The sequence below is a fragment of the Hyperolius riggenbachi genome, chromosome 10 (genome assembly GCF_040937935.1).
Source record: "Hyperolius riggenbachi isolate aHypRig1 chromosome 10, aHypRig1.pri, whole genome shotgun sequence".
In the NCBI taxonomy this organism is placed as follows: domain Eukaryota; kingdom Metazoa; phylum Chordata; class Amphibia; order Anura; family Hyperoliidae; genus Hyperolius; species Hyperolius riggenbachi.
The window spans coordinates 150,270,376-150,291,680 of NC_090655.1; the positions used below are offsets into that span (position 1 = coordinate 150,270,376).

The 21,305-nt window shown below is 41.0% G+C and overlaps 1 protein-coding gene across 5 annotated transcripts in view; it reads left to right on the top strand.

Annotated features, from left to right (window-relative positions):
- Positions 1-21,305, top strand: part of LOC137536555 (poly(ADP-ribose) glycohydrolase-like) — a 201,845-nt gene that overhangs the window by 161,112 nt on the left and 19,428 nt on the right. For all 5 annotated transcript variants that reach the window (XM_068258792.1, XM_068258794.1, XM_068258795.1 and 2 more), the window contains 3 exons: positions 872-950; positions 3,834-3,942; positions 10,879-10,984. In XM_068258792.1, coding sequence (XP_068114893.1) covers positions 872-950; positions 3,834-3,942; positions 10,879-10,984 — 294 coding nt within the window. The remainder of the gene's footprint in view (positions 1-871; positions 951-3,833; positions 3,943-10,878; positions 10,985-21,305) is intronic.

Sequence of the window (21,305 nt, forward strand, 5' to 3'; positions counted from 1 at the left end):
GTGAAATTAGGAAAAATGTGGGAAAAAAATTCATTATTTTTCAGTTTTCGGCCATTATAGTTTTTAAATAATGCATGCTACTGTAATTAAAACCCATGAAATGTATTTGCCAATTTGTCCCGGTTATAAAACCGTTTAAATTATGTCCCTATCACAATGTTTGGCGCCAATATTTTATTTGGAAATAAAGGTACATTTTTTCAGTTTTGCGTCCATCCCTAATTACAAGCCCATAGTTTATAAAGTAACAGTGTTGTAACCTCCTGACAGAAATATTTAAAAAGTTCAGTCCCTAAGGTAACTATTTATGTATTTTTTTTTAATTGTACATTTTTTAATTTTTTTTTAATTGCAAAAAAAAAAAATGGGGAGTGTGGGAGGTAATGAGTTAATTTTTTGTGTATAAGTAATGTATTTGGATGTGAAAAATGCTTTAGGGTGTAGTTTTACTATTTGGCCACAAGATGGCAACAGTAACTTTTTGTTTAATGCGACCTCCAAGCGTCCTTCCAGACGCTTGGAGGAAGTACTAGGAGACTGGGAACGTTTGTTTTTTTCACAATGATCGCGCTGCTTAGCAGAGAAGCAGCGGATCATTGCGGGGCTTAGATCAACGAGCGGGAATGGATTTTCCCGTTCATTAATCTCCGGGCGAGCGGCCGGCGGCCTGTTTACCCGCGGGAGTGCGCGCTAGAGCGAGCAGGAGCGCAGGCAGCGGCGGGAGCGCGGAAATCCGTCCCTGGGGGTTAAAGGATGGAAAAAGGGATGGAGAAATTCGTACGGGCGGGGGTAAAGTGGTTAAAGTGTTAAGAAAAGGTGAAATGGACAGTTAAAATTGTTTTTTTTTTGTTCTGTTTTTTTGCCGGTACAGGTGCCGAGCAATACAGTGAATACAAGGGATATGCAGAATCCTACAAATGGGACCGTGTTCATGAAGATCTAGCTCCTCGGTATGTATGGTTTTTTATTATTGATTTTTTGTTTCACAGTATAGATTTCAGCTAATATGATTGAGGAAACTAGTAAAGTTTGGGTTTTAAATTTATAGCCAAGCCTGTGATTGTCTTTTTATCTTGTTTATTAAAGTAAACCTGTAATGAAGAAAGTGCCCCTAGAGGGTGCTTATCTTGGGAGGGGTAAGCCTCTGGATCCTAAAGAGGTTTCTCTTGTCCTCCCGTTTAACCTCGGTCTTGCACTGGGACCCCTGAACACTCCAGAATTATAACAAGCGGCTCACTTCTCGGACTCTAACAAAAATAGCTGAGCCAGATTGGTCCGCTCTACTGCACAGGCCGAGCTGATCGGGCCAAGCTATTTCCGCCAGAGCCCAAGTGGTAATCCACTAATTGCGCCTGCGGGAGGCGTGTCACGTGCTTGTTATGATTCAGAGCTTCTGGTGCCCCTGGGTGTACTTGCCTCAGGAGGGGGAAGCCGCTGGATCCTAAAGAGGCTTCCCACCTTCTCTCGTTCATCCGCGTTCCTCCGCTGGGACCCTTTCGAAAGCATGTTGACACACAGAGACCGCACGTAGCAAGGGCTCTTCTAGCCCTTGCTATGTGCGGTCTCTGTGTGTGAAAATAGGACTAGTGGTCTTACCTGGCTTCATGTTGTCCAGATGTTACTTAAAGGACAACTGTAGTGAGGAGAATATTTAGGCTACCATATGTATTTTCTTTTCAACAATACCAGTTACCTGGCTACCCACGCTGATATATTTGTTTGCAATAATGTCTGAATCACACCAGAAACAAACATGCAGCTAATCTTGTCAGATCTGACAATAATGTCAGAAACTCCTTATCTGCATATGCTTGTTTAGGGTCTATGGCTAAAAGTATCAGAGGCAGAGGATCAGCAGGACAACCAGACAACTAGCATTGCTTAAAAGGAAATAAATATGGCAGACTCCATATCCCACTCACTTCAGTTGTCCTTTAAGATCATGCAGTAATTTTCCACATTTGACTTTATATGTGGAGGCCTGATGAAGGGTCTATCCCGAAACAAGTCAACGTTGTCGCCTCAATACTTACAATTGCACTAATCTTGATGTTAATCACTGCTGTATGTTTCCCATCATCGGCTATGAAATATGCTCCTTGAAGCATACCTGTTATGGATATTTTGCACGACTTTTGTCTTCAATAAAGACTTTTTGTATTTTTGCATATAAACCTTTTTTGAGTTTCTTTAATATCTTTTATACATATCCTTGTATTGGTATAAAGTTTATGTGGGTGTTGTGGCACACCTTTAAAGATATTGTCCCTCATATCTCCCTCTATGCAGAATATGGTTAACAAGGCAGCGACAGAATGCTATTTTGAAGGGCTCTTCCTCCGCAGCAGCTTGACAAAGAGGGAGAGCCCTTCAAAACAGCAATCTGTCCCCTAATCTCATCATCTGGCGTTGTTCTTTTGCAGCAGATGTGACAGGGGTTACACAAGTATTCAATAAAAGGTAAGTATTTGTGGTCTTATCCGTCAGTGTCTGAAGTAAAGCATTTTTAACACCACAACCAACCAAACTGAACACTATTTTGATGTATGGAATAGGGCAATTTGAATGTGGGTGAGGTAGAGTAAATGAAACTCCCTTTGTTAAAGGCGATTTGAAAATATTGTTTGTGCAAATGCTGTAAATTGGAGAAACAAAATAAAGATGCATCTTGGGCAATTCTGCAAACAAAACAAATACTATGATGATACCTTGTTCTCCAGTTGAGCCAGTAACTCTAGATACCTACCGTATTTTTCAAACTATAACACACACTTTTCCTCCCCCAAAAGTGGGGGTAAAAAGTCCCTGCGTCTTATAGTTCGAATACAGGGAGACCCGGACTAACGCCCGATGATACAAACAGATGACCCGCCGCAATGTCAGGGACTCCCTGTATTGTCCCCATGTCCTGCTGTACAATGTTAAAATGAATTATTTGCACCCGCTATTTCTCACCTCATCCTAAGAGCCTGCGGCGATCACCTGCTTTCCCCCTCTGCGTGCGCGGTGTCCCTCCCATATCTCGGTGTCCTGAAGCTCCCGCAAAAGTAATTAGCAGCAGCAGCAGCTGCACGCAGTTATCACTCATCTTCATTCCTTAGCCTGTGGCAATCGGCTGCTTCTGTCTCGCACTCCCCCTAGCTCTGGCACTTCCAGGTCAGACGTGACCAGCCGCTAGCGAGTGAAGGAGACAGAAGCTGCTGATCGCCGCAGGCTCAAGAGAGGAGGTGAGTGATAACTCCGCGCGGCTGCTGCCGCTAATTACTTTCACAGGGGTGGGAGTTTCAGGACACCACGGCCACAGGAGACACACCGCGTACACGGAGGGGGACAGCAGCTGATAAACGCAGGCACTTAGAATGAGGTGAGTAATAGCAGCTGCAGCTAATTCATTTTAACAGGCAACACGGGGGAGACACTGGGGACATGGAGGGAGAAACGGGGGGACATGGAGAGGGATACAGGGGACATGGAGGGAGACAACGGGCACATGGAGAGGGACACAGGGGACATGGAGGGGGACAAGAGGTAGGCACAGAGGGGGACAAGAATCGGACCTAAGGGGCACACAAAGTGGGACAGGAGGAGGACACAATAATTGGGGGAAGAACACCCACATAAATGGGGGGGGGAAGAACACCCACAAGACGCCCCTGGACCATAGACGCACCAGGTTTTGTATATTTTTATTTATTTTTTTTGCCCTCTAAATTTAGGTGCGTATTATAGTCCAGTGCGTCTTATGGTCCGAAAAATACGGTATTTATTTTTTTAAAGAAGGTTGGTCTTTTTTTTGTTTGTTTGCTTTTCAACTCTGTTCTTTTCATACACAGGGACAGCTGGCAGAGACGCACAACTGAAATTGTTGCAATTGATGCTATTCATTTCCGACGTTATATTGATCAATTTACTCCAGAAAAAATAAAAAGAGAGCTGAACAAGGCAAGTTAACTCAATGTTCAGTTTAATTTTGCTAATCAACTTTTTGAACTAATTATGTTCTGTGACTTTTATTAATTAACAATATAAGAGTATATAGCATTGTATACTGTGAAGCAGACAATGAAAAATTTGCTTCACCATAACCATTAACACTTAAGATTGGTGGTAACACGCTGTATACGTTGCATTACCATGCCGCAGTCTGTTGTACAGCACTGTGAGTGTTGCATTAGTGGAACATTGCAGTGTGGCGAGCCGCATTACAGAGCCGCCGTTATGTCGCACTGCAATGCACCGATGTAAATATGTCCGGGATTTGGGCTATAATGGAAGCCTGAGATGTATATACTGTTGTATTTATACTTACCTGGTGCTTCCTCCAGCCCCATGAGGACGTGGGCTCCCTTCCTGTCCTACGCGGCGCTCCTTTGTTCCATGGTAGCTTCTATTATCTTCAGTCGGGTTCTTCTCCGTTTGCGCGGACCTGCTTCGGATGTTCCCTGGAGCATGACGGAGGCTCAAGCGAGCCGGGACCTGCATGCGTCAAACACCACAACTGAAGAAGATACTGGAGGTGACATGAGGCACCAGAGCAGCCGGGGAGGATGACAAGGGAGCCCATGATCCTCATGGGGCTGGAGGAAGCCCCAGACAAGTGTAAATCAGGCACAGGAAATCTACTTTAGCAGAGAAGACATTTTGGCTGCAATTTCCTATAAAATGATGTTCAATTTTCTAAAATGCCACTGCCTATCTGTATACCTGAGACGGTATACGTTAAATAAAGCATTGTACATCTAGTACAAACAGATAGGCAGTGGCATTTTAGAAAATTGAACATAATTTAACCACTTAATGACAACCTGACTTATAAAAACGTCCTGCTAGAGTCGCTTAATGGCTCCCGGACGTTTTTATAAGTCAGACAGTGCTGCTGCCGCTGTGCGCGTGCACGTAAAAATAGTCGGGAAAACAAAGCCCACCAAAGAAAAAATACACCTTTGTTTCCAAGTACTGTATTGTCACCATACTTTGTACTAGGGACATAATAAAAATCTTTTGGTAACCAGGACAAATAAGCAGATAAAATGTGTTGGTTTTATGCACAATAGCGGCGTTTATAGTAAAACTATAGGGGATGACATTGGAGAAATAGTGTGTTTTTTCATTTTTTCCTTGTTTTTCCCTGTAAAATGCATAGAAAATAAAATAATTACTGAAAACAAATATCAACCCCAAAAAGCTCAATTGGTGGTGAAAAAAAACAAGATATAGATCATTTCATTGTGATTAGTAGTGATTAGTAGTGATTAAGCTATTGGCAAATGAAAGGGATGAGCACTGAAAGGTGAAAATTGCTATTGTCAGTTAGGGTAAAAACCACTTTTGGGTGAAGTGGTTAATATGAAATTGCATTCAAAATGTCTTCCCTGCTAAAGTAGATTTCCTGTTTCATTACAGAGTCAGAGGCCTGGAACCCACTACAAAGCGCCATCGCTAATCGTAATCGCTAGCATTTTTAATGAGCGTTTTGTAAGCGATTATGAGTGTTTTCTGGCAATTTTGGTAGCGATTTTAAAAAGTGTGTTTTGCCAGTGATTGTGTAGCGATTTGCGATTAGCATTTTTAATTCTGATTGGTCCTTTCAGTTTTAATTTTTTTACAGTGTGCAGTAATTTAAAAACGCTAACAAAATCTCTCTGTGTAGGTTTTGACGAGCGATTACGCCAGTGTTTATATACTTTATATCACAGAAATGCTAACTAACTCTAAACGCTAAAAATGCTGGATGTCCTGCGTTTGCGACATTGGTAATCGCAATCTCTCTAGTGGAATTTGGCCCATCCATAAACATTTGATGAGCGTTTAGAGAGCGAAAAAACTCTAGTGATTTCCTTAAACGCTCAAAAAATTGCTCTAGTGGGTTCCAGCCCTAAAGCTTGCCATCCACTACTCAATGTGGCCAAAAAATAGATCCCTTTCAAATCATAATGTGATCTGAGAAGGATCTATCTAATGAATCCTTCCACACACTGCACATACATTGTTAATAGATTTGAGCATGATCTCTATTATAATACATTGAACCGCACAGTTCCACTGTTCGATGCAGTGCAAAGCTATAGGCCGTCGATCTGCCACAGTTCCTGACCAGCCACCAATCTATATCTTCTGCCTGGTATGATTGACCAATTCGATTGATTTAGGATGAAAAGCGATCTGATGATCAATCAGGCCAGCATGTTGGGGTATCAGTTTGTAGCAGATCAATTGAATGATCAAATCAGCTGGAAATCAGACAAGTTGATGAGTGTATTACCACCATTAGAACAGAATCCAGGTTTAAGTATTTAAAATGGTTAAAATATCTCTTTTCTGAAGCCTTATCATACGGTTACATCATCCAGAGGTGTACCAAGGCACACGTCTTCTGCTAGGAAGGAAATATTCTTTGATGTAGGTAGAAAGAAGAGAAAATTAACTCCTGTTTGCAAAAGTAAATGGAAGGAAAATTCAGGATGACCGCTTTCTGACTGCACTGATCATAAGTGGAGGAATGAAAAACTTTCTACAAAAAGAACATTACTTTTTATCCATAGGCATCTAAGACCACTTTATGGACAGTAAGAAGTTAGGATGTCATGTCAGATTAAGCGTTTATGAAAGGAGCACAGAGTAACAAAGCAGCTCGGGTGACCCAAACCACTAGCAATGTATAGCGGGATAAAAGAGACCGAAAAGCCCTCCTACTAATAAGAAATGCTTGGTGAAATTTTCTTTCTCAAAACAGAAGGAAATTTGCAATAATTCAGCTATAAGTGAACATTTGTGGTTACCCACAATGCACCACTACTGAATATGCTAATTATCTCTTTTCGCCCCTGTAAGCCAGGCACGCATCCAGAACCGCTGGTGTATAGCAAGCCTATATATAGCTTTAAATATTACACATCCCCACATGTAGACAGCCTGTTTCGGGCTTTTGACCCTCATCCGTACATGGCAGGGATTGATATGGCTGTATGGGATAGGGCTTGGACCAGTACAACAGAGTAACCGAGCAGCTCGGGGTGACCCAAACCACTAGGAATGTATAGGAGCACCAAACAGAGAAATACGGAGGATGTCATCTTTATTTTAGTTTAAAATGTAATGCCAGGCGCAGTTGCATTTCCCATGTATTTACAGTCTCCATCTACCTAAGCTTTGTTCAGAGGAATAATTTGCCTGTTATGAGACTATTCATGTAGTCTGTGTGGGTGCAGCAGAAATATTACAAGTCCAGATTCTTATACTTCAGGCTGCAGTTAGGTCCTAATAGCATGCCTGGTAAAGCATCTATTCCATTTAAAGTCTGCCGCTAACTTGTTATTGTGTCCATGTTTCAGAGCAAGGCAGGAAATGATTTTGCCTACACCTTATGGTCTTTAATTACAATTTTAAATAACTGGCAGGCATGAAATATGCTTTGTTATGCCCCTGGGCATTCCTCGGCCCCCTCTTTTATGACCCCATAGAGAACACTCCCTTGAATCAGTCATCTAGTTGCATCATGTTCGTTGTGGAAACATTGATTTTCATTACTCTTTTCCGCAGGTAAAATATTGGCCTGCGTAAAGTATAGAAATTCCGTTCTAATCAGTCAGCAAGTCTGTGTGAGAAGTACATTTCCATTTTCCAGCTATTGCTTTGGTTAAGATAAATTTGGTTTTGAGATTTTGCGTGACTTTAATAACAGCACATCGATCATCCAAAAAAATGGTTCTAAAAAGAAAAGGCATGAAAAGGAAGGTGCAGGAACAACTTATCCATTGAAAGTGTGCTTGTGACAGCTTAATTGGTAGAACAGATTCCTTAACAGTTAAATACATCTCAAGTCTGGCTAGGAAATTTCAGTCGCCTAAACAACTTGGCTGACACAGGCTCGTTATTTAGACTGAGATTATTTAGAAAATGGATAACTTTGACTCTCCACCGAGTTTTCTAGACTTGTGTTTTGAAATATATATACTTTTATATTAAAAAAATAGTTTTCCTCTATTGTGAAAACTATTACCTGCAAGGGGTAAAGTAGTTTGTTATCTAGGAAGTCAAAATAAAGCTGTGTTCTGTTTCTGCTAGTATCTTCAGATTGTGTTTTCCTTAATATCTTTTTTTTTTTCCTATAAAATTCTTTTCACTGAAAAAGTACTCATTTACAGAACAAGTATTTTAGTCACATGACAGACCAAAGTAATTAAAGCCTTTTTTTATTGCAGTTGAAGTAAAAAGTCTCATTGGAGGCTAAAGAACTGGCTTTGCTGCAGGTCGCAGCAATGGGGGGTTAATTGGAGGGGATTGAACCCCCAGGGTGGGGGGATGCTTCATTTGTTTTGGGGGGAGGAGAGGTTATTCAAAGCAACACTCTAAGGCCACATACACACATCAGACCATAGTCTTTGGAAAATGAAAGATCACAGACCAATCTTACCACCCTTCATGTAGTATGAGAGCCATACCTTCCCAGTCTTTTCTATGGAGCTGAACTCCCCATCAGAAAAAATCTTTGCAAGATGCTGCACACACAGATGCTGTACAGACACAAAAGATCAGTATCTGCAAAAGATCTGTTCCTGCCAAAAATCCATTCCTGCAAATTGCAATGATAGTCTATGAGATCTGCAGATCATCATACACACATGATTTAACTGACATTCATCTGCAGATCTGAAAATCCATCCTGGTGGATCTGATCTGCAGATGAATGTCAGTTAAATCATGTGTGTATGATGATCTGCAGATCTCATAGACTATCATTGCAATTTGCAGGAATGGATTTTTGGCAGGAACAGATCTTTTGCAGATACTGATCTTTTGTGTCTGTACAGCATCTGTGTGTGCAGCATCTTGCAAAGATTTTTTCTGATGGGGAGTTCAGCTCCATAGAAAAGACTGGGAAGGTATGGCTCTCATACTACATGAAGGGTGGTAAGATTGGTCTGTGATCTTTCATTTTCCAAAGACTATAGTCTGATGTGTGTATGTGGCCTTACAGTCACATCCTTGCGTTTTCAAGGGGGTTCTGCTACAATGTGAATATACTGTAGATAGGTTACAAAGTGGTTAAGTGAGATTATACTCAAAGTAATTTTTCCCTCTAAAATATTACACACTGTAAAAAATGAATATGAAGCAGTGAGACTTTTTGAATGCATATTTGCAGCTCACTGAAGCTAACTGATATCATTGTTGACTACAGGACATATTACCAGATATACTCCTAGTGAAGTAACTAGAGATCAAATAAAGGAGAGAAAATTCTCCGCTTCACCCTTTTATACAGCAGAAACCTTTCTGCCTTATTTGCACAGTGTATAGGCAACCAGCACAATCTGATAATTGTGGTCGGCAAAGGTAGGCTTATCAATTAGCAGCTAAATTTAGAGGGAAGACAGAGTTTTAACCCTTGAAAACCAGTCCAATGGTTTTAGCTGTTAAATGTAATCTAAAGTCTAAAGCACTAAGCATAAAATTGAGTATAATACCAATTTAGTGCAACATCAATATTTTTACTCATACACTTTCAGTACAGTTTAGCCAAAGACAATTTTGATGTAATTTATCACTTTCACCAGCTCTCCATCTCAGTAGTGATAACATAACCATCACATTTTTACCATTCATTGCCCTGTGGTAAATTGCACATTGACTGCACCGCCAAGACTTTAGCCATTTGTTACCATTGCAGGTTATTGTCGCTACACTCACAACCATAAAGTGATCACTATTGGTCACATCAGGATTGTAGTTTGTGGCTTTGTTGTTCATTATAATATAAACATTTAATATATATACAGTAAAACCTTGGATTGAGACTAACTAACTAGATTTGAGATCGTTTTGCAAGAAAGCAAACATTTTTATGAAAATTTGACTTTATAAACAAGCAACGTCTTGATATTCAAGCTCTGAACAAATACATGTGTCACAACATCACAACTGAGCCGATGGTTCTTCTCCCTTTGATACTGCAGGATTGTACTTAATCTGAGTGCAGGGACTGTACAATGTCACATTTCTGTGAAATCTCTAACAGGAGGCAAAAACATCTGTTTATTGGATAAGTTCCTTGTTAAAGCCACACAAAAAAAGGTTTGGGTGAGCCAACAGATAGCAATGATTCTGTTCGTTATAGTGAAAGTCGACTTTACATTTTTATTTTATAAAGTACTTTGTATCAAATATTTTCTATAATTGTTTTTGGGCTGTGAAGTAAATCATCTGAGTTTCCATTAATCCTCATGGGGAAATTGGCTCTTGAAGTGCTTTGGATAAAAAGCATGTTTCCGGGAACAAATTATGCTCGCTAATCAAGGTTCCATTTTACCCAAATAAATACAAACCAATCTGAGTTTTTTTTTTTTTTTGTTTTTTATTTAAACTATTTTTACCAGATAGAATAGGCAAAAATGGTTACCGCTTATAAACCACTTTACACTCCCACAAGCATGCAGGTTCTCCTGTCGGTACTGCCTCTACTTTTCCGCATTTGCTAGTGTGATTCCCCCCTTTCCAACAGCCAATCCTGCTGCTATCTTGCTGCTGTTATCTTGCCAGTTCCCCTCTCCCCGTTATCCAGTATATTAGCAATGCAGACCAGTGTGAGTTTGGAGTGTGGCGACAGTTGGAGAGGAGCCTAGTGGTGGAGCACAGGAGAGATAAAATATAGTGTAAGGATGGGGCGGGAACGCACCGCTGCAGAGATGGACACCAATAGCTGTGAGATCAGCAGGGAGTGTGATGCTCCATTGCATATTCTCCATTGACCAGAATTTAAAACCAATATTTCTTTGAAGAGGCCATTTTGGGGCTAAGAAAATCTCTGTTCATATTTGAATGAATATGTCAGTTAAAAATATATTTGGTAGCACTGAACAATCTTTCTTTTTTTATTAGGCTTACTGTGGGTTTTACAGAGAAGGTATCCTACCTGAGAGCCTTTCAGCTGTGGCAACGGGCAACTGGGGATGTGGAGCTTTCGGAGGAGATCCCAGGTTAAAAGGTGAGTAGGAAATGAAAAGTAACATTTATTTTTTAAGTATGTTTCAATGTAAATTTGCGGCTATTTGAAACATTATCTAAAGGTGCTGTTGGGAGGAGAGCAGTGGGAAAACTTTGCTGGTCTTGCTCTCTATGAAGCTGAAAATACACTGGTCGAAGTGGCTAACAGATTGATCCCTCTTAGATCATAGTGGGATCTATTTGATTGAATCCTTCCACACACTGTACACAGATATCCAATGGATTTCATCATGAAATCTATTGAAATCTGAGGAGCTGCGCATTGCCTGCCAGGCTTCTAGCGATATAGCTTCTCAGCTATATCCTCCCTCCCCTGGGCGTGCAAAGTGCAGGCAGCGGAACTTACACCCACCTGTCCGCCATTGCGAGTCTTCCTTCTCTCCACAGTCGCCACAGCGCTCCTCCCTAGGACATACACATCCCATTGAGCTTTATCCTTAGTTGTACACCTTAACCCAACAACCTATTTTTCCACTCATCTGTACATAGTTTAAATCAAATCCCACCTATCATTTCTAGCTGTACAAGTATATCTACTGAAGAGTTACACTTTCTAGTTTCAAAATTGGGTTCTCTTGCTACCATATATTCTTTTATTTTATCATTATTCTCTCTTGCCATCGTATGTATATAGAGTGCTCTTCTTTTCCTTGTAATTTATCAGTGTGTATTTACAGTACTTTATGGCTCCTGGACAATGGCCGTGCCAGGTTTAGTATATTTTTTCCCCCTGGTTTTTGCCCTCCAAACCTAGGTGCACCTTATAGTCTTGAGGTCCTTATATGCCAAAAAATATGGTAGGTATTGCATGGGGAGAAGGAGAGGGCAGCTCTTTTAGCCAAGCCGCACCTGATATATCCTGGCTGCAAAAGCCACTTAGCCATTTTAAAGACACATCAAGCTATAACCGTTATACTGTCACCAGACAGTAAGACATTAGTTCCATATATTGCAATACATGTTGTGCAGGCTGTGTCATGTCCCCTTTTGAGATAAATTGAAAATAGCACAATGATTTTGGAACCCACATGCAAATTGTGACTTGGGAGCTAGCTTACCAGAAACGAAATGGTGCAGCGCAGCCAGCACGTCATGTGCTCTCACCACCTGGGGGCATCACCTACACTGCACCCCAAAAAAAGGAACAGTACAAATTGCATGGGAAGAAGGGAATGGCAGCGCTCTTAACCAGCAACAATTGATTTATACTGGCTGATGTTGTGCCTTCCTGTCAGCTCCGATCATTTAACTGCCTCCTCTGGAAACTGATGAAGTATGTAGCTGATGGACTGGCTTTTACATATCATTTTGCCTAGCAGGTAGACTTTAGCCTGTGGAGCAGGGCTGTGGAGTCGGTACAAAAATCCACCGACTCTGACTCATCAGGTTAGTATCCTGCAGACTCTGACTACTCTAATTTGCATATTACAATCTTGCCATATTTATTCCCTTTTAAACAATACCAGTTACCTGGATATCCGGCTGATCTTCTGCCTCTAATACTTTGTCATAGACTAAAACTAGTCCTTGGTAAGAGTACTTGTAGAAGGCACAGACAGGAACAAAGAACATCTATCAGGCCCTAGGCAATGTAACTGTGGGTACATGTAAGTGATGTGCAGGTACTCTGCAAGGGAATGAGGGGATTCTTCCTCTATTACACATTCTTCATGCACAAGCTGAACATGGATCAGGCCCTAGGTAATGTAACTGTGGGTACATGTAAGAGTGATGTGCAGGTACTCTGCAGGAGAATGAGGCGATTCTTCCTGTATCACACATTCTTCATGTACAATCTGAACCAGGTTTATAGGTGATAGACAACGGTAACAGTAAAAAAGGGCGCAGGTGGCTAGTGGACAAATCGGGCGCCGCTATTCACTCCCATAATAATTATCGTTTACTGGTCGCCGAACAGGAAAAAAGGGCGCCCGAGAATAATAACGTTTTCCAACGGCGCCCGAAGATTTTTCATGTTTTATAACTGCTTGTGATGATTTACGTTTCCTATTTCAATAAAACATTATTTTAAAAGTTATCCCTTAGTGTTTGTAAAACATTATTATTCACGAAACAAAGCGATCAGTACGTAACGTAAATTGTACTATATTTTATCCCTTACTGTTTTTAAAACATTATTCTACACACAATACAGTGATCACTAAGGAGGGTCTTAGGTTTAGGCACCAACAGGGGGGTCTTAGGTTTAGGCACCAACAGGGGGGGGGTCTTAGGTTTAGGCACCAACAGGGGGGGGGTCTTAGGTTTAGGCACCAACAGGGGGGGTCTTAGGTTTAGGCACCAACAGGGGGGTCTTAGGTTTAGGCACCAACAGGGGGGTCTTAGGTTTAGGCACCAACAGGGGGGTCTTAGGTTTAGGCACCAACAGGGGGTCTTAGGTTTAGGCACCAACCTAAAGGGTTCTAGGGGTTAGGGGTAGGTACAGGGAGGGTTACTTAGTAATTTTTTTTTTAAACGTTATTATACGTTTCACTATTTAAACGGAAGATTAACGTTTTTACAATTGCCGATTTCATAAATGATTTATAACTTTATAAAACATTAATTTTAAACGAAATACAGTACAATTCATTTTTAAACGTTATCCATGCTTATCGTTTAAAACCCCGCGCCCTTTTTTCCCAGCGCCCTCTGTGTTAAATGTGCACAACATTCTCGGTGGATTTCCTGCAGCTCTGCAGGGAGTGCATATGTAGGGTATAGTACTACTGTGTAACAAAGTAAACCTGAGACAGATGAAATTAGTTTTATACGTACCCAGGGCATCCACCAGCCCCCTCCAGGTTAATCAGTCCCTCACTGTCCTTCTCCACCACCTGGATCTTCTGCTATGATTCCAGGTACTTGAGCCAGTCGGGCGTAGTGCGCATGCACACACCCCGCCACCGGGAGTGTACTACACCTACGCAGCACTATTGCGCAGGTGCAGAATGCACATGGCTGTGAGAGCAGCATGCGGCCGGACTGCGCTGACTGGCTGAATTACTGGGACTCCTAGCAGAAGATCCAGGTGGGGGAGGACAGCGAGGGACTGATTAGCCTGAAAGGGTCTGGAAGAAACCCAAGGTATGTATAAAACTTTTCTCTTCATCCGTCTCGGGTACCCTTTAATTCGTAGTCATCAAACCAAATTTTATCAACCTATCAAATAATTTGATGTCCTGAGCAAAGGGAGTGCATAAATTTGCATAAACCAGCATCGGCGCAGAATTATTTCCATCTCATTGAACATCTCGATTAGTGACACAGCTACACATCAGGCTTTATTCTTACAACATAGGAGTTATTTGGATGTTATTTAGTATATATAAGAGATTCCTGTGTACACATCCTATATACAGTCACAATCAGATATGTATATCTGACTTTAAAAATACGGGGACTGCGTTATTGAAGAAGCACAAGTAACTATTTTTTGATTGGTTTATTTCATTTTTGTGGACTAAGCAGAGCTATTACTGTATATATAAATTATTTATGATGACTATTATCTGAGAAATAGAGCATTTTATCATATTTTCTATTTTAATTACAGTTTAAATTCATTAGGAGTCCGACTCCACGGCTGAGTACTTTGGTGTTGTCTATGCTACCTTTAAAGGACTTACGAGCTGAAGCAACAAAAAAAAAGTTAATTACCTTAGCTGAATGTCAGACCTCAGGGCAGACGGATCGTGTCTCCCTTGCTATTTGTAGACCCTCTGTTATGTTAATCCAGCTATCATTAGTGGCCCCGACCCTGGCCAGGGTCGCCTTAGCTCATGACGATTAGAATCGCCGCTTTAAAACTCCTCTGCCTACAGCCCTGGGAGCGCACATCGTCGCTCGGTATACTGTTATACGTCATGTGGGTGTCACCACATGACAGCCCACATGACTGACTGCACTTCGAGCCGGCCGCGCCCCCTCAGCACAGAATACCAGCGCTGAGCGAAGGAGGACGTTACCTAGCTACAGGATTTGTTTACTGCAGATTTGCAGAGTACTTTATTTTATTAAAATCTGCAGTAAACAAATCCTGTAGCTAGGTAACGTCCTCCCTTGCTCAGCGCTGGTATTCTGTGCTGAGGGGGCGCGGTCGGCTCGAAGTGCAGTCAGTCACAGTGACACCCACATGACGTATAACAGTATACCGAGCAACAATGTGCGCTCCCAGGGCTGTAATCTTGCGCAGCCGCAGTACTGCGCAGGCAGAGGAGTTTTAAAGCGACGATTCTAATCGTCATGAGCTACGGCGACCCTGGCCCGGGTCGGGGCCACTAATAATAGCTGGATTAACATAACAGAGGGTCTAAAAATAGCAAGGGAGGCACGGATCGTCTGCCCTGAGGTCTGACATTCAGCTAAGGTAATTAACTTTTTTTTGTTGCTTCAGCTCGTAAGTCCTTTAAGATACTTTATAAAATATTTGGGAGCTTCCACACATGATGCAAATTGTCACTTACATCTCATTTACCTGTCTTACAAATCCGAGTATATAACAACCAGGCTATAGTGCAGACAGTGATATAAATGTGTTTGTGTTTTGATGTTCTGTATAAATTAGTAAGTTTAGGGTCTGATGGTAGAAAGGGTTCAAATGTGTAAAATTTAATATAGGAAGAACATAAAATACAATTCATTGCATATATCAGCTTACTTTGTCCTGTTTTCGTAATGAAAGGCAGCACTGTAGGTCAGATTATTCAATAAGGTCATGGAATATGAGCGTAGAAGGAGAAATAAACCAATCCACAGTGATGAGTTGAGTCTCTAGAGAGGACGAGAATTCCAATCACAGGATGTCACTGACAAGCTCTGTGGTTGATGGGTGTTAATCTGCTTGTGTTATTGTTCATATTGATAAGATAGGAAGTGTGAATGAAGTAAAGCCAGCTGTAGACATCAACATTTGGTGATTGAACTGTGGTGTCCTAGTCATTAACAGGTTTGACTGTGGACTTTAAATATTGACTAGGGAGAAGTAACATCACCCCATCAGCCACAGGCAGATTATTTGATGTTAGATCTGAAACAACCCAGCTTCTCAAATAAACTACTCCTGGCCGTACATTTGTTGATTTTTGCGGCTGTTCGACCACTCGATTCAGATTAACATCGATTCGGATGAAAATTGGTGCCGCAACAAGCATGCCTATTCGACAATTAAACCAATTTCAGGCTAAAATTGTTCCTGTGCATCGGTCAGAAATGTTGGGCAATCATCGACTGACGTGGTTGACTAAATGTGCGCAGGTAATTACATGCAGTATCGCTACGAATGACAAATGAAACGGAACCCCCAGCTGATGTCACCCCAAATGTTAGCTGTCCCCCTGGTGCTCATGCATGAAAATACTTTATCTGTCTGCTTTCCACGAGTGTCTGCGCTGTACTTTCGCGTTTGCGTCCAACTTGACTACCGGCATGACCAGTGTGACGTCACACACCCCACGTGATATACGCTAGCAGCCACGTGGAGAGCCAATGCGGAAGTATGGTAGATACTCAGCGGTAGCAGTCGGGTAAAGTATTTACATACGCGAGCACCGGAGGGACATTAACATTTGGGGTCAGGTCACGAGGCTGATTGCCAAAAGATTTCATGCTGAGATTGATTGAGAATAGGCCTGTGGTGTATGGGCAGCCAACATATTTCTCTCTGATCAGAATCGATCAGAGAGAGATCTGTCTCTTGATCGAATCTGCCCATGCATCGCTAGATGTATGTGCATCTTGATTGACACTGGGCCACTTTAAGTTTGGCACAAATATTAAATACTTGTATACTCTATTTCCTTAAAGAGGCACTGCAATGACATATAGTAGAATGTAGTAAATTATTATTGTCATGCTAAACTTCTGGCTGTAATACTTGAGTCACTGTCTTGTGTACACGGTACCAATATCCAGACATGTGCCACAGATGCTTGATGGGGTGCAGTTCTTTCCTAAGAGATGCTCTGTGAACACTTGGTGGTTTTCCTTGCCCAGAAGCTTACCATGGCTGAGGAAAACTACAGTAGGTTTGAAAGAGAGTGCCTAGCTATCAAATGGGCCTTATGGTGCCCATACACAATACAATAAAAACGTTCGATTTTTCCCAAATCGAATGACAGTCAAAAATCTTTTTTTTTTTTTTTTATCAAGAAATTCAAACGATTATCCCGTTTTTTCAAGAAAAATCTGATCGGACATGCTGGAAAAATGTTGATGATGTGTGTTGTAATTCTATCATGTATGTTAAATTGTATGAAAAGATCTTTTAGATCCTAAATCCTAAAAGACTGTAATCTTTATTTGCATTGTCTTCATGACAAGATTAAATATTGAAGTATATGTATGATTATTATCATTTTATTATAATTATATATTTTTTTACTAAAGTAAAGTAAGTTTGTCCTCATCAAGGAGAATCCACAGGCACAATGCAACTGCAATTTTGTCCTTCTTCCTGTTAGTTATTAGAGACATTTGTAATCGTTCTGTGGTAAAAATTCCCTTAGCACAAAAAAAAAAACACCAACACTGTGAGGTAAAACACACCTATATAGTTGTTCTGAGGTAATGTTAACTTCACAATAGATAAATTGAACCACTCAGAGGAAAAATACAGCTCAATAGACGCTTTGAGCTACAACTGCCGTCTGTGTTAACTATCTGAGGTAAAATACAGTTCGAGCTGAAAAAAAAAAAAGAGATTCCAGTTGAGAAAAATGTCACGTCCGATCGAATAAACCATTGGATCGAATACTTTATTTTGTATCTTGATCTTTTTTTCTTAATTTGATGTTTTGGCATATTTTATCATTTTCCCCGGATTTTCAGCCTAATCGAACTTTTGTGTATGGTACCTCGAAAACAACTATGCGATTTTTTTTCCGATCTAACGGGATAATCAAACTAATTTATCTAATTGAAAAAATTGTACCATGTATGGGCACCATTAGAGGGACTACGGTAATATTTTATTTAGTGACTGACTACTCTCTCAAGTTGTATGTCTCAAGTGAAAAGGAATGCTTGTGTCACTCAGTGCTTTCAGCTTTAGAACATTTAAAATTCATGGTAGAGCACAGAGCTGAGAAGCTACAAGGTAATTTGGATGTAGTCTCTAATATGTTTGCCCATATAAGATTAAAAATAAGGTAGTTGATATGTAGAAGAGGATTTAATTGCCTCGTTTTGGAGCCAAGCTTCTGGCACCTCAATTACTGTACAGTAGTTCTTTGATGCAATTGTTGATTAACCACTTTACCCCAAGGCGGTTTTTACCCTAACGGACAAGAGCGATTTTCACCTTTCAGTGCTCATCCCTTTCATTTGCCAATAGCTTAATCACTACTAATCACAATGAAATGATCTATATCTTGTTTTTATCACCACAAATTGGGCTTTTGGGGGTTATTTGTTTTCAGTAATTACTTTATTTTCTATGCATTTTAACCACTTTACCCCCAGCGGTACGAATTTCTCTGCCCCTCTTTTCCCTCCTAAAAAACCAGGGACGGAGAAATCCGTACCTTCCGCGCTACCGCCGCTGTCCGCGCTCCCGCCGCTCGTGCACGCTGCCGCCCGCTCGCCCGGAGATCAATGAACGGGAAAATCCATTCCCGTTCGTTGATCTAGCCCCCGCAATGATCTGCTGCTTCTTTCAGAAACAGCGAGATCATTGTGAGTCTCCCAGCCTCCTACTGCTTCCTGTAAGCGTCCTTCCGGACGCTTACAGGTCGCATGTAAACAAACACTCTGTGGCCATCTTGTGGCCAAATAGTAAACTACACCCTAAAAGCATTTTACATATACAAACATCACATTTACACAATAAATTAACTCATTACCTCCCACACTCCCCAATTTTTAATTTTTTTTGTAATAAAAAAAAAAATACAATAAAAAAAAAAACACATAAATAGTTACCTTAGGGACTGAACTTTTTAAATATTTATGTCAAGAGGGTATAACACTGTTACTTTATAAACTGCGGGCTTGTAATTAGGGATGGATGCAAAACTGAAAAAAATGCACCTTTATTTCCAAATAGAAAATATTGTCGCCAAACATTGTGATAGGGACATAATTTAAATGGTTTTATAACCGGGACAAATGGGTTAATACATTTCATGGGTTTTAATTACAGTAGCATGCTTTATTTAAAAACTATAATGGCCGAAAACTGAAAAATAATAATTTTTTCCAACATTTTTTCCTATTTCCCCATTAAAACACATTTAGAATAAAATAATTCTTGGCATAATGTCCCACCTAAAGAAAGCCTAATTGGTGGCAAAAAAAACAAGATATAGTTCATTTCATTGGGATAAGTAATAATAAAGTTATAGACGAATGAATGGAAGGAGCGCTGAAAGGTGAAAATTGCTCTGGTGGTCAGGGGGTAAAAACCCCTCAGTGGTGAAGTGGTTAAAGGGAAATGCAGGGAAAAAATGAAAAAATACACTTTCTCCAATTTCATCCCCTATGGTTTTAATATAAACACTGCTACTGTACATAAAACCCACACATTTTATCTGCCCATTTGTCCTGGTTATCACAAGATTTGAATTATGTCCTTAGTACAAAGTATGGTGACAATATATCGTTTGGAAATACAGGTGTATTTTTTTTTTTGGGTGGGTTTTTTTTTTACAATTTTCATGTGCACGAGGATGCACGTGCACCCGCGGGAGCGCGCACACGCACAGCGGCATGAGCACTGTCTGACTTATAAAAACGTCCTGCTAGAGCCTCTTAAGTCAGCATGTCATTACGTGGTTAAACTGCACTTAGGTGAAGCCTATATTGGAAAACTTCTCTACAAGACACTCGTTAGTCTGGGACTGGAAAGAAAAGACTAAGGCCTCCTTTCCACGGACTGTTGATAGGCAGTGAAATGCCTCTCAAACTCCCTCAACTGCTCACTGCTGCCTGGAAACTGCTTGTTGCTGCATAACTGCTTACTTATGCCTGGTAACTGCTTGCTAAGCACACAGCTCAACAGTCCGTGGAAAGGAGACCTAACTGGTATATTTATTTATTGTATTTATAAAGCGCCAACATATTACGCAGCGCTGGACATTAGTTTAGGTTACAGACAATATTTAGGCGTGACATAGAGCAAAATGACAATACATGAATACAAGAAAGACCACAGAATGAGTACAAGGTAATGTTTAGTCACTGGAGGGGAGCATGGAGATTAGGCAAGTTAGGCTCACTCAGATGCATAGCATGGGTTCACAGTAATGGAGGTGATCATGATTAGGTAGGACACAAAAGGAGGAGGGCCCTGCCCAAAGGTATACTGAATGGTCAATAAAATAACAAGTCTGAGTTTATGCAAGACTTATGCTAATGTTATGTAAATGTATGCCACTTGGCAATGGACCAATCAATTGCAGCAGGTGCTGCATACATTTACATCAATATGACTTTATCAGCATCTTATTGACCATCCTTGGCGTTTTCCAGGACTGTTTCTGAAATACAAAGATGTGTGTGAGTTTCAGGACAACCCAGAGAGTCTCTGTGAGAAGGTAGACAGGACCTGCACAGATTGAGGCAGGTAACTCTCTCACAGGGAAAATGTTTTGCCATTTTAATTACTGCCTTTTAAATTGCTCAAGACGACTGTACAACTTACATTTTTATGTAATAATGCTTCTGCATGTGTTACCTCTCCATTAGTGCTCCTTTGTGTCCCTCCCAATTAATTAATATTGTAATGTGCAAGAACATAACTATACCCCTCCAACCCCCCAGCAAACAATCATGGGGCTCCCTGCAGCAAACAGCCCCACCCCCCAGGAGGGTTACTGTCCCTGTAACAAACGTATCTGGTGTTGTCTCTGATAGTGTGGAGCAGCTGGAGGAAGCTTCCTCTTCCTCTTTGGTCAGTCGCATTCCAGCCTCCCCTGTAGATGTGAATTCCTAAATTCACCTCATTCTCCCGTTCACATTCCTCTCATCCACTCTTGGTGGAATGGATTTCTGACATGCAGACAGTCTGGGCTCAGGTAAGAGAAAATTTGAAAGGAACGGTTGTTCAACAAAAATCTCAGGCTGATCGTCATCGGTCCCGAGTACGAGTTTTCACCTGGAGATATGGTATGGGTGTCTACCCGCAACATTCCTCTCTGTCAGCCATCTGCCAAGTTAGCGCCCAAATATATTGGTCCTTATCCTGTTGCTAAGAAAATTAATGATGTTGTATATCGGGTGACTTTGCCTCAGTCTATGACGGGAGTAAGATCTTTCCATGTATCTTTATTGAAACCAGCAGCCAATGTTTCTTCTTCTGATCC